Here is a 12535-nt window from a genome sequence, read left to right as displayed (position 1 = left end):
GCGCAATATTTCCTCTGTGAAGTCGTTGACCTGGTCACACCCCTCCTTAGTGCATGTAATTTAGTATTTACACGTGCCTGCCTGCCCTTTTAAGTGAGCATGAAATGATCGGATGGGCTCTTCGTGTCCCTGTCGCATGTTAGATAGGGCCACTCGAGCTACCATTGTGTTTTCTGCACGGACAGAGAGTGTCCTTATGGCAGAGAGAACGTCCTTTTCATCACTGTCCACTAGGCTTTTGCCTGCAGCACAGGTGAGGTCTTTTCTCAGATCCTCCTCACAGCACTCTAGCAGTTGTGTGACAACATCTGATCCAATTAGTTTAGTGCCCCTCTTGTACTCACCCCAGCGGGTTAGGAAGTATGACCAGGTCTCGGCTGTTCCAGCCAACGCTATGGACGGGGCGCCTGAGTTTCTCCATTTTGGCATTTGCGAGCGGTTCCCTGGGGGCTGCAGCGTGTGTGGTCACGTGTATGTTCAGCATGGCCACCACCACTGCTGCTTCTGAATGTGTAGCCACATAGTCACACTCCTCGATAGGTCAAGGCACATTCATCCTTGGTCGCACAGTTTTGTATTTTTGTTTCTTTTTTTTCTCGATGATGCGCTCGTATGGTTCCCGGGCGACGTCACTTGTAAATACACTTGTTTGACTGCATTCTTTCGCGACGTCGGGGATGTCTGCTTGGCTTTATCCAGATGTTTGATTATAAATAAGAACAACTTTCCATTTGTTCACTTGCTTAAATGAACGATAGCAGTGAAATGACAATAATCAAACATGTTATGAGCAGCGAAAAGTGCTGGTATGTTTACATCCAAATAGAGTCATTAACTTCCTGTTCCGCTATATGCAACAACATAGAGGACCGTAGTGCAATATTCCCTATATGTGCCGTCCTTTTATTTGTTTATTTGTTTATGTGTGTGTGTGTTTTACAGGCCTGGGCGTGCAAAGGGTTAGTAGCCTAGCGAGCAAGCTCCCCCCCTGACCACGGTTGTCGTGGGTGCCAGCCACTGATGCCAGCCATCTCCTTGGATGACACCTGTTTGTTATGAATTGTAAATTAATATAATTGTTTGCGGGAAACTCACATCTCCGTCTCATTGACGAAACTGCGTATTTTTGGAACCCGGGTTTAATTTTACACTAAAAAGACAGTTAGATAGTCCTTGAATATAACATTTTCAAGCTGGCGTTGTCGACATCGTTAGTTGCAGCTAGACACCCCAGTAACATTTTGAATATGGATATTGAGACGCCAATCAAGATGCTGATGCAGAAGGATCACCATGTCTGCAGTGCTCATTTTGATAAGGACGACTTTGTCATTCCTTAAGCCCACTTCCGACCAAAGATTTGCCTCGCAACGACTTGCAACAAGACTGTTTTGGAACGTCGCAGGGGAAAAGTTGCAGCAGTGTGAACTGGTCATTGCAGTGTGGCTGATGCCGTTGCAAGGAGTCGCCAGAGATTGAACATGTCAAATCGCCAGGTCCAGTTTTATGCCGCCTTCAAAGCAGCTTGGAGGTTCGGAAGCTGTTACGTGTCTTTACGTAAACCTTCCCTTCTTCTGAAATAAGAGTGTTCAGGAAACGTTCGTAGACTATGACATAAAACTGGAAAAACAGATTGTTCGTGAGACTAGACTTCATAACAAGTATGGATGCCCGCATGGACCTCTTTGCGCTAGTTTACTGAATCAGATGAACAAGTTATTAGAACTGCTTGCGATGGTTGAACATGAGGGAGAATTTATCAGTTAACGTTTTTAATTTTAAGGTATAATGTATCGTAATGCAAATGTTAGACTGGGTGTTAAGTTCGCCTCTTAGTGCTTGATGCAAGTTCACTTTAGTCTATCAATGAAATGGGCAGCCATTGTTGTGACGTCAACTCGGAGGCTCGGGTTGCTCTACTTCCGCACGAAGTTCCGAGGGAAATCTCAGACTTAACAGTGTTCAAGGCGATTTCCTCTGATCTTAAGGTCCCAACCTCCGAAATTCCTGGAAACTCTGACTGTTTTGAAGGCACCATTAGAAAACAACGACGTAGCTATTTCTCTACAGCCAAACAGGACACAGCACAGAACAACTTGTACGTCACAGACTTACTCCGTCCCGGTCCCGTCCTGTCCACAGAACACGTTATCTATAACCGTTATTATGGTTACATGCAGCTAGGGCTGAACGATTTCAGGAAAAGATTGCATTGCGATTTTTCTGGCAGATATTGCGATTTCGATTTTCTTCACGATTTTCTTCAAATCAAGCTTCAGTGCAATATTCATTATGTACAGTAATATTTACAAACATGACATCATACCATTAAAACATTACATGCCATTACTCTAATGTAAGAATGAAAACTAAAGTTAAGAATTTATTTTAAATGTATTTATTAAGAAACATAAATGTAAACTAAAGTCCTTGACCAATTGCAGTTGTTACAAATGAACTAAAAGAGCCATCTTTGACTGTCTTAACTTAGAAAAGTACTACTACTTTTTAAGACAGTCAAAGATGGCTCTTTTAGTTAATTTGTGCATTAGAGTATAACAACAAAGGGAGAGACGTCGGAGAACCCAACGCAGTCTATGCATAATATTGTAATGACCACGGAAGAGGCAGTGAATGAAGTATTGAATAGACAGAGATTCATTAGATAGGCCTACCTAATAAACCGTTGGAACACACAAGACCGGAAACATAGCAACTCCGGTAAGCAAACCCCGAGAAGCCCAATCCCTATGAGAGCTCCCCGCGCTACGGCCGTCCGGCGGTGCACAGAGCTTTTGGCCGTGATATTATATATACAAATATTATATCACGATACTATTATATAGAGCTCCGGGAGTCGCAAACGGCAACATTCACTTTCTCCTCCATGCTGCAGTTCACCCCGGACTGAACTGCACTGAGTTTGACGGTTGAACGCTGATTGGCTGTTACGTTACACATGTGACTCAGTGGCCACGCTGTTGAACGTATGTTAACCATTGCAACGCCGGTAAACAAACGCCGGTAAACAAACCCCTCGAAGAGAGCTCCCAGCCCTACGGCCATCCGGAGGCTCACTCAGCTTTTGGCCATGATATTATATATAAAATTATATTATATTAATTCGCCCGATTCGCGTCTCTACGTTGACGCGTGATGAACGCACAGTAAAACCGAAAAAAACTTGTCTTTGGCGATCCTGAGATCGCGTTGTCTGAAATGATTTCGATCAGAAAACGATAAATCGTTCAGCCCTACATGCGGCCATTCCAAAATTCCCCCATTCAGACACCTTTTAGTAGGCCTACCATTGGGGGATCATTAATATTTCGTTCACATATGTTGAACCAAAAAGTAGCCATTTCAATATTATTTATCTGTAATTTATTTGATTGATTCCAAATTTTGGAAAAAAATTAAATAAAACTGAGGGGCTAAAATCCCCCGTTCGTCACGACGCAGGCTTTCTTGGTTCACTGGAGAAGGCAGCTTTAGAATAATTTGCATATTCCAGAATGTTTTTAATTTTTTATGAATGAAGACACCCGCATTAACTATTTAGTGCAAAAACGCCAACATATTCTTTATTTGGCTGACCACTTGTTTTTTCAATCCCGACAAAAGCATCCTAAGGAGGGTTCCTCTGCATCTCTCTCGTAGATTGCACCATCTTTCAACGTCTTTGTTTAATGGGTTTACATGATCAGCAGCTCGTGGTTTCACTTTCTCTCCAGTTAGAACTGCGTCGCATTTACATCAGAATGAAACCCAATAAACCGGCAATGTGTGTAGGGTCCGGGAGGGTAAATTGGGGTGCTAGCTCAAGCAACCTAATCGCAAACCTAAGTTAGGCTACTTCTTAGCGTGATGCTGATGCTGTTGCGACTCTCAGCTGTGCCAGAGCGTTCACAGTTGCTAGGGAAACCACCTGACGTCCGCGCCCGGTGCGGCAGTGTGAACTGCCCAGTTTTTAGAACGTCGCAGCCCGTCTCGTCGCAAGGAGTCACAAGGAGTTGCTAGTTGCAAGTCGTTGAGAGGCAAATCTTTGGTCTGAACTGGGCTTAAAAGAGCTGCTAACCCCAAAGAACCCAAAGAAAGGGTAATTGAAGAAGAATGCTATTCCGTGAGTGCAGCCAGGGCAGCCAGACTGCGGGTATAAGGTACACAGCTGTGGGGGGGCCCAAGGCAACAATTCTCCACCTCCCCCGGTCAACAATTGTCCCCCCCGTCAACAATTCTGTGCAGGGGGCTGGTAGGGGGAATTCGGAGAGGGGGGGGGTCATCAGCACCTCTTGTATACAGGGCCCAGAATGTGGTGCTTCAGCCCTGAGTGCAGCAAGTTGCTACGGAACACGTGGGAAAATCCAAATGTGTATACTAGGCCCCTTCAGGGTTTCAAACCCCCCCCCCCCCCTCCAAAAAAGACTGAAAGACCCCCAAAAAAATATTCCAGGTGAGGTGTGGGGTGATTTTGTCCTGCTAAACAACCAAGGGTAAACAGACAGAGTCGTTTGATAGTGCTGAAATCATGCTTTAATAAATCAGTTATGCATACAACTCAAGGAGGACTTATATAATCACAATTCTACATCAACATGATAATTAAATCGAAGTGCAGGGCTCCACACTATTACATTTGCTTTTGTTTACACAGCAGGTGTCATCGCTGTGGTACATTTGCATTAAAGAAAACCCTGACTAGCGACAGGTGAAAGGCTAAAAGCTAGAAACACACACACACACACACACACACACACACACACACACACACGTTACTGAGCAATCCTCCTAGAGAGAGCGCTGCTTCTGCACACAAGTGCTGGGTTTGTTTTTATCTTCCTTTCGGCCAAAACCCAGTCCTCCTTTGCCAGAAACGCACAATAAAATGATCTAACGTCCAAAGTGCAGGCCGCTCACACTCTGGGCATGTCATTCAAATGGTGGTATGACACGGTCAGTATGAGCACAAGACCAGTTCATGCTGCTTACATGAGGGTAATATGCAAACAGCACTCAGGGTCTTATGCTCATGTTACAGTTCATAGATACTGTAATATCACACGCAGAGGCATGTGCATATTTAGAGTTTTGTCTCTGAATCTTGTTCATAACGTCAACAGGGAGCCTCACTACCTGTTGAGGCAATCTTAAGACTTCAACTTATTGTTGAGGCACAGTGTTTTAGTTTCTTTGTTTCCATGGGTATTCGTTTCATTTGAAACTTTCCCCTTTGAAAAGATTTTGTTGCTTTTGTTTCAGTTAATATTGTCATAAATAACAATTCATTCATTTTTCATAACCGTTATATTCGGCTATATACATTATGTACACGTCCCAGAAAAGTGGTTAAAAAATCCTAAGTCATAATTATCCAATATGGCACAGTTTATAACAACTTTAGACTTTTGTCTAGTTTGGCATAAATTAATGTCAAGTTTGGTATAAAAATAGTTCATATTTACAAGAACAGAAATTCAGTTCTTTATCAAGTAAGAATATTTGTGCTTATTCAATAAATAAAAAGGCTGTGAAGGAGGGGAGGGAGACAGTGTTAAGGTGTTACATGGACCAGATGTGGACGTTAACAGCTGCAGAGTCGAAGCCAAACTCGTTGGAGAGCCTGAGGGTGTGGGCTTCGGCCTCCGTCTCCTTCAGAGCACAGATCTTCAGGGAGGTGTGCAGGTCGCAGCTCTCCACATGTGTTTCTCTGTTCCATGTAAGTCTCCTGGTTGAGACCAGAGACACCTGCACATGGAGGTTGAACATCAGTTTAATGCTACGGTAGGGAATAGACGTAATCTAAATAAGAAGCTGCAACTGAAACCACAATTTAGAGGACAATACCAGTCAGGTGATCAAACAATTTTTACCGTTAACCTGGCTTCAAGATGACATCAATTACAAAAATTACTTAAATGAACAAATGTAAATAATGGTAATTTGCCAATCAGGTTATGTAAATTCAGCCAACGAATAATATATGAAGAGGGTAATAAGGAGCGTACTAACCGTCTTGTTGTTGTGCAGCTACTGGGGTGTGGGCTGTCCTGTCATCTCACAGCTGACTTTAATGTATTCAGAGGGAGTAGGGGATTTGGCGCTTTGCGGGGACTTGACTTGTGTGGGGGACTTGATCGGTTCAGGGGACTTGAGTCTTTGGGGTGACTTGATTGGCTCAGGGGACTTTGCTAGTGGAGATTTGGCCTCTGGTGAAACAACCCTAGGCGAAGCTATTACTTTCTCCTTAGATACAACCTTGCGGATGGTCAAGGTGAAAGAGGCTTCCTGTTTCCCTGCAGGATTCTCTACCAGCAGAGTGTAGCTGCCTTCATCAGACATTTGAACAGAAGAAATCTCAAAGGTAGAGCTTTGCTGAGTAGAGGCAATGTGGTGTTGGGCAGAAGATGCTATAGCAACCCCTTCACGAAGCCAGGTTATAGAAGGTGTTGGATCACCTTCAACATCACACTCAAAGACGGCAACGTCTCCCTCTTCCACAATGACAGATTTTGGTTTCTTCAAAATCTTGGCTGGAAGTCTAGGCTCCTCCCTTTTCTTCTCAACAACTGTGATGGTTTCCTGGACAGTTTCATGTATAGTTTCCTGGGCAGTTTCCTGAACGGTGGTCTTTGAAGAGGAGACATGGTACACCTCCGTCGTGGTCATCTTGGGGAGATGAACGGATGGTGGCTCCTCCTCCTTGCGGAATGAAGAGAAGGCATCGTATTCTGTTCCGGATACATCCAGTGTGGCGTAGTCTGATGTCTCTCCTTTGGCATTCTTGCATACAACACGGTAGGTACCAGCATCCTCTGTAAGACACTCAATGATCTGGAGAGTCAGCATACCACTGTTGTTGCTCATGTGGTATTTCTTACTCTGGTGAATCAGGTGTCCATCATGGAACCACATGATTTCAGCCGCAGGTTTTGCTTGGATGTTGAGGGTAAACTTGGTGTTAGAGCCGTAGGGGATGCGGTGTGAGCGCATCCTGATGGTGACACGTGGGGAGTGGTCCAGACTGAAAGGGGTCTGACTCACCACATCTACCTTACGTTCCACTGACCTCCTCTCTGACCTTAGAGCCTGCTTCCTCTCCTCGTACCGCGACAGGAAGTCGACTTTAGGAAAGGTAACATCTGATTTGGAAGCCCTATCAGGGGAATGGGATCTCCTCTCAGGCTCAGGTGGAGGAAGCTTCTTGATTGGTTTAGTTATAAATGCAGAGGCTACTGAGGAGATGTACTCCGATTCCACTGCTTCAGAAACTTTGGAGGTGGTAACAGTTGTCTCTTTTCTGGAGACTCGTGTCTTATCCTCAAATTCCATGTGCTTGAGCTGGCTTTTGTAGGAAGTGATTCTCTGGTTGGTTTTGTGTGGCCGCAGCAGTTCCTGGTCCTCCTTCTCCTCATGGACCCGTTGCTTTTGTCTGGGAGGTCTGAAAGTTGCTGTGTCGTGTCTCTGGCGCAGGTCCACATAGCTTGGGCCTGCTTCATATTTAGATGGGATGCGATAAGAGTCATACCTCTTTACCTCTTCCTTGTCTTCGTCATCGGTGTAGACTCTTCTAGGAGAGGAGGGGCGCAAGGATGACAGCTCAAACTCTATCGGGGGGAAGCTGGGGATAAGGCAAGAGCAGTCAAGTTCATCCTCGAGAAGAAGCCTTTCCTCCTCAGTTCTCTTCATTGACAGATACTCATTTACTGGCAGCAGAAGCTCCTCATCAGAGAAGTCTCCCAGAGATCTTCTCCTGATCCTGTTGTACGCCTCCATCTCAGGGGATGGAGTGCGGTGCCTGGCAGGCCTCACCGTCTCCAGGTCGTCCTGGCTGACGGACGGGATGCGCCACTTAGGCTTGTACTGGTCTTTAATCCTTGGCAACGGCACTTCGTAGAACTGATCCCACCTGGAGAGACGGATCGGCTTCAGCCTCTTCTGCGAGATCTTGTCCATGGGCTCAGGGAACTCGTACTGATCACGCAGCTTCTTGTACCACTTCATGTCGGAGAAAGGCTTGAAGTGTTTGATCTCTACATCCTCTTCCAGGGCAGCTGGGTTGATGACGCGAGGGGCCGGCACATCGTATGGCATGCGCATCCTCTTCTCATTTACCCTCTTTTTCTTTTCCGCTTTCTCCTTTTGTATCTCAGCCTCTGTCTTATCACCCTTCTTTGTTGTCACGGCAGGTTTGAACATGATAGCAGCTTCTCTGACTGCCTGCATGGCCACAGGTGGCAGAGGCATCACTTCAGTGCCAGATAGAATCTGAGACAGCCTCACCTTCTTATCCAAGGCCACCTTCACAGCCAACTTCTTCTTGTCCTTCTCACTCATCTCAAACTCCTTCTTTACATGAGTGACATGTTCCACCTTTAGGGTGGCTTGACAGCTAGCAGATCCAGCGGAATTGGTTGCAGTGACTCTGTACACACCAGAGTCTTCAGGGAGAGTGTCTTTTACGTGCAGGATGAAGTAATCCAGGCCCTCATGGACAACCTCAATAGACGGGCCAAAAGCTAGTGGTGTGCCGTCCTTCTCCCACATAAGCTCAGGCCGGCCAGAAACTCGGATCTCAAAGCGTGCATTCTGGCCCTCCCTGCAGTCTACATTAGCAAGCAGGCGCTTGAACATGGGCCGCAGGGTGAGGTCTGCTTGCTTGGGTCGAGGAATAACAGTTACACGAGCCTTGCAGCTGTCATCCCCATACGTGTTACGAGCCACAACACTGTACTCTGCATCGTCATCCATATCCAGTTTGTGAATGATGAGCTGGTAAAGACCCTTGTCATTGATGAAGGTGTATTTCTTATCATCACTTCCAGGGTTAAGCTTCTGTCCAGATTTATGCCAGATAACGCGAGGCTCAGGGTGCACGGTGATGGTTACACCGAAGCGCAGGTCCTCTCCGATGTAGGCGGTGCGATTGACCAGAGGCAGGGTGAACTCTGGGGGCTTCTGCAGCATCCTGGCAGTGTCAACTCTCCTCTTCACCCTCTTCACTACACGGGTGGTGAAGAAGTCACGGTAAGATCTGACACCATTGATGAAGAGCTCAGCATAGGCACTGTCCTCTCCATACTCGTTAACTATCTTGCATCTGTAAGTACCGTCATCAGACCTTGTGACCTTGTTAATGGCGATAACAGCAAGGCCATCCTCATAGTCGATCTCAAACTTCTCCCCAGCCTCAAGCTGCCTGACACCACAGTACCAGGTCACCTCAGTGGTGCTGTCATAGTTTTCAATGTTGCACGTGAACTTGACGTTGTCTCCTTCGTTGACAACAGAATGGCTGATCTGCCCTGCTACAGGGCCATGCTCGAATGGAGCGATTTTCACCTTGGCAACAAAGACTCCTCTCTGGGATCGGATGGAGCCGCCACTGGCCACGCGAGCAGCAGAGACCACCGTGTTCCACTCTTTCCTCACCATGGCCTGGTAGTATCTCTTATGCCTGCTGGTCTGCATCAGCCTGGTGCTCAGCTCCTCCTCTGGTCTCTTCAACCAGGGATGCTCCAGGGCCTCCACAGCTCGCATACGGTGCTTGCGGTCCTTGGTCATCAGGCGGTCGGTGAAATCTAAAGACTCAATGCTGACCTGCTTAAAGGATTCATCATCGTAGCTGTAGGCTGCATTGGAGATGTTGTCGACCATCTGCTGGGTGGTTTCAGCAGTGAATGGATTCAAGCCACTGAGGAGGACATAGGCCAGGACACCAACAGACCACATGTCCGTCACAGAGCTCACCATGTCGCATTGGTGAATCTCGGGGGCTGCGTACTCATATGTGGTATACTGAATCTTGGTAATGTCTCCAGGAGTCAGGTGTCTGCACTGGCCCAACTCAATGATCTTCACATTAGAGCTGGTTCTTGTTGTGTACACAATGTTCTCAGGCTTGATGTCAAAGCACCCATAGCATTCATCATGCAGGAACTCCAGAGCTGAGCAGACCTGTCTGATATAGTTGACAATCTCACGCTCATTAAGCTCAAAGTCTGCCATATTGAGGCGCTCAAAGATGTCCACACCAGAGATGAAGTCGAAGATCAGCACCAGCTCTTCAGGACTGTCGAAGGACTCGTGGAGAATGAGGAAGTTAATGTGTTTGGCCAAATTCAGAGTTGCAATTTCTTTCTTAACAATGGCCTGATCTGCACCCCTCACTTTTACGAACTTTGCCATGTAGGTCCTCTCAGAGCTCTTTTCGACACAGCGGTGGACGATACCAAACTGACCTCTGCCGAGCTCCTCAGCTATCGCAAACTTGTTGTGCAAATTGCTGGCCCCGGAATGGGGAGCTTTGCCCCTAGGCATGCGGCCTGATTCATCAACCTCCCTGTCATACAGGAGAACTCTGGATTTGTCCTCCTTGGTCATGACTGAGCCGGTGGTGTCGGAAGGAGTGCTTTGTCCAAACTTATTGATGGCGATGGTCCTGAACTGGTAGCCTGTTCCTCCGAAGAGGTCGGTGACGGTGTAGTGGGTGTCCCGAGCCTGGGCCACACGTTCCCACCTCTCAGCCGTGGTGGGACACTTCTCAATGATGTAGCTGATGACCTTGCTGCCGCCATCGTTCGCTGGGGCCACCCAGTTGAGGGACACAGAGTCCCGAGAGACATCAGTGGCTTTGATGTCACGAGGAGGATCAGGGACATCAGCCACATCCAGCTCAACTGTCTGCTGATCAATGCCAAAGCGATTCTTGGCACAGACAATGTAAAAACCAGCATCCTTCTTCTCCACTCCATTTGGGAAGACCAGGGAGGTGAATGACCTTGTGACAATGACCTGGTAGTATCCGTTGCTGTCAATCAGGTCCTGTCCTTTCTGCCAGGTAATAACAGGGTCTGGCTTCCCTCCGAAAGGAATCTTGATGTTAACCATCTCTCCACGCAGGGCAGGAATGGCTTCTTTATCCTTAAGGTTCTTTGGCAAATGGATTTTGGCAGGAACTACAAATAAGATGATAAATAAGTTAATCACAGGATAGTGTACAAGCATAAAATTGTGTATGTTTTAATATGTGATGCAATGTGAGAGTAGTCCCTTGTAGCTTACCCTCTACATCCAGGGACACTGTAGCACAGATGGACCCTCCCTGGTTGGTGGCTCTGATCTGGTAGACGGTGGAGTCTTCCTCATCAGCTTCAGAGATTACCAGCTGGTGGTAGCCCCCCTTGAACTCCTGTATCTTGATCTTCTTTCCGTCAGAGTGGATCTCCTTCCCTCGTCTGAACCATTTAATCACAGGTTTGGGCTGACCAGTGATCTTGCAGACCAGCGTGGCATTACTCTTGTGTTTGACGCTCAGGTTCCTCAGCTCCTCCTTGAAGGCGGGTGCCCGGACGTCCACGGCTGTGGCGGGAACCATTGGAGCGGTCTCCTCGCTGTAGTCGCTCTGTCCACCCAAGTTCTCACACTTCACACGGAAGACGTACTCAGTGCCCTCAGTGAGGTGCTTGACAGAGAACACGGTCTGTTTGATCTCGTCTGTGGTCACCAGTGTCCAGTCACCCTTCTTATCCTTCTTTTCCAGGCAGTAGCTCTTGATCTTGGATCCTCCATCGCTGCTAGGAGGCTTCCATGAGAGGACACACGAGTCTCTGGTGATTCCAGAGACCACAGGCGACAGTGGCGGGGATGGTTTGGCTGTAGAAGGGTTTAAGGGATATTCATGAGCTTCTTAATCTTCATGGTTAGCAAGCAAAGACTTTTAGATAGATGTCTCAAAATAAAAAATACTAGTAATATATCATAAATAATATAATATACAACTGTGTTATTTGAAGTTATTATTCAGTAGTTATTTACCCTCAGTGGACTGATGAGGTTATATATAATAAAAATCGTCTAACTTATCACTGTTTTGATTGTTTTTTTTTTGTTTTGTTTTTATCTTGTTTTTGTTTTATTTATTTCTTATTGCTTATGTTTATTTATTTATTTATTTTTTCCACAATGTCTTGTTTTTTTAAAAAAATGTATGATGACTATATGCTCTGTAAGGTGACCTTGGGTGTCTTGAAAGGCGCCTCTAAATTAAATGTATTATTATTATTATTATTATTAAATACATCATGTGTAAAATATAATAATCATATATAATGTGTTGCTCACCCAGTTGACTTTTGATGAGGATAGGTGCAGCCAGCTCCAGTGGCTCACTGTTGCCATAGCGATTCTGAGCAAACACACGGAAGAAGTATCCTTCACTGTCGACCAGGTTGGGAACCCGGCAGGACAGGCCGTTGATGGAGGAGGACACCAGCTCCCAGGTGGACTCCTCGTTGTCCTCGCGCTTCTCCACGATGTAGTTGGTGATAATGGAGCCGCCAGAATCCTGGGGAGCCTTCCAGCTGATGACCACAGAGTTCTTCAGCAGAGCCTCCAGGACGATGGGTCCCTCTGGGATGTCAGGCTTGTCTGCAATTACAGGAACAAACGCCAGTAAATACAACTTCGATACCAGTACGACCAGCCCCTCCAGCCCCTCGTCCAGTACATTCTATTTATAAATATAACATATATCTTG

The 12535-nt window shown here is 46.4% G+C and overlaps 1 protein-coding gene across 1 annotated transcript in view; it reads right to left on the bottom strand.

Annotated features, from left to right (window-relative positions):
- Positions 1–4510: 4510 nt before the first annotated feature.
- Positions 4511–12535, bottom strand: part of ttn.1 (titin, tandem duplicate 1) — a 253662-nt gene continuing 245637 nt past the window's right edge. Inside the window, exons 216-219 of the mRNA XM_056612257.1 lie at positions 12121–12426; positions 11062–11652; positions 6010–10955; positions 4511–5745 (exon numbers count right to left, since the gene is read on the bottom strand). Of these exons, the coding sequence (XP_056468232.1) occupies positions 6028–10955; positions 11062–11652; positions 12121–12426 (5825 nt within the window). The 3' untranslated portion in view covers positions 4511–5745; positions 6010–6027. The remainder of the gene's footprint in view (positions 5746–6009; positions 10956–11061; positions 11653–12120; positions 12427–12535) is intronic.

Source organism: Gadus chalcogrammus, chromosome 16 (genome assembly GCF_026213295.1).
Source record: "Gadus chalcogrammus isolate NIFS_2021 chromosome 16, NIFS_Gcha_1.0, whole genome shotgun sequence".
NCBI classification, from domain to species: domain Eukaryota; kingdom Metazoa; phylum Chordata; class Actinopteri; order Gadiformes; family Gadidae; genus Gadus; species Gadus chalcogrammus.
This window is presented reverse-complemented; position numbering and strand designations above follow the sequence as displayed.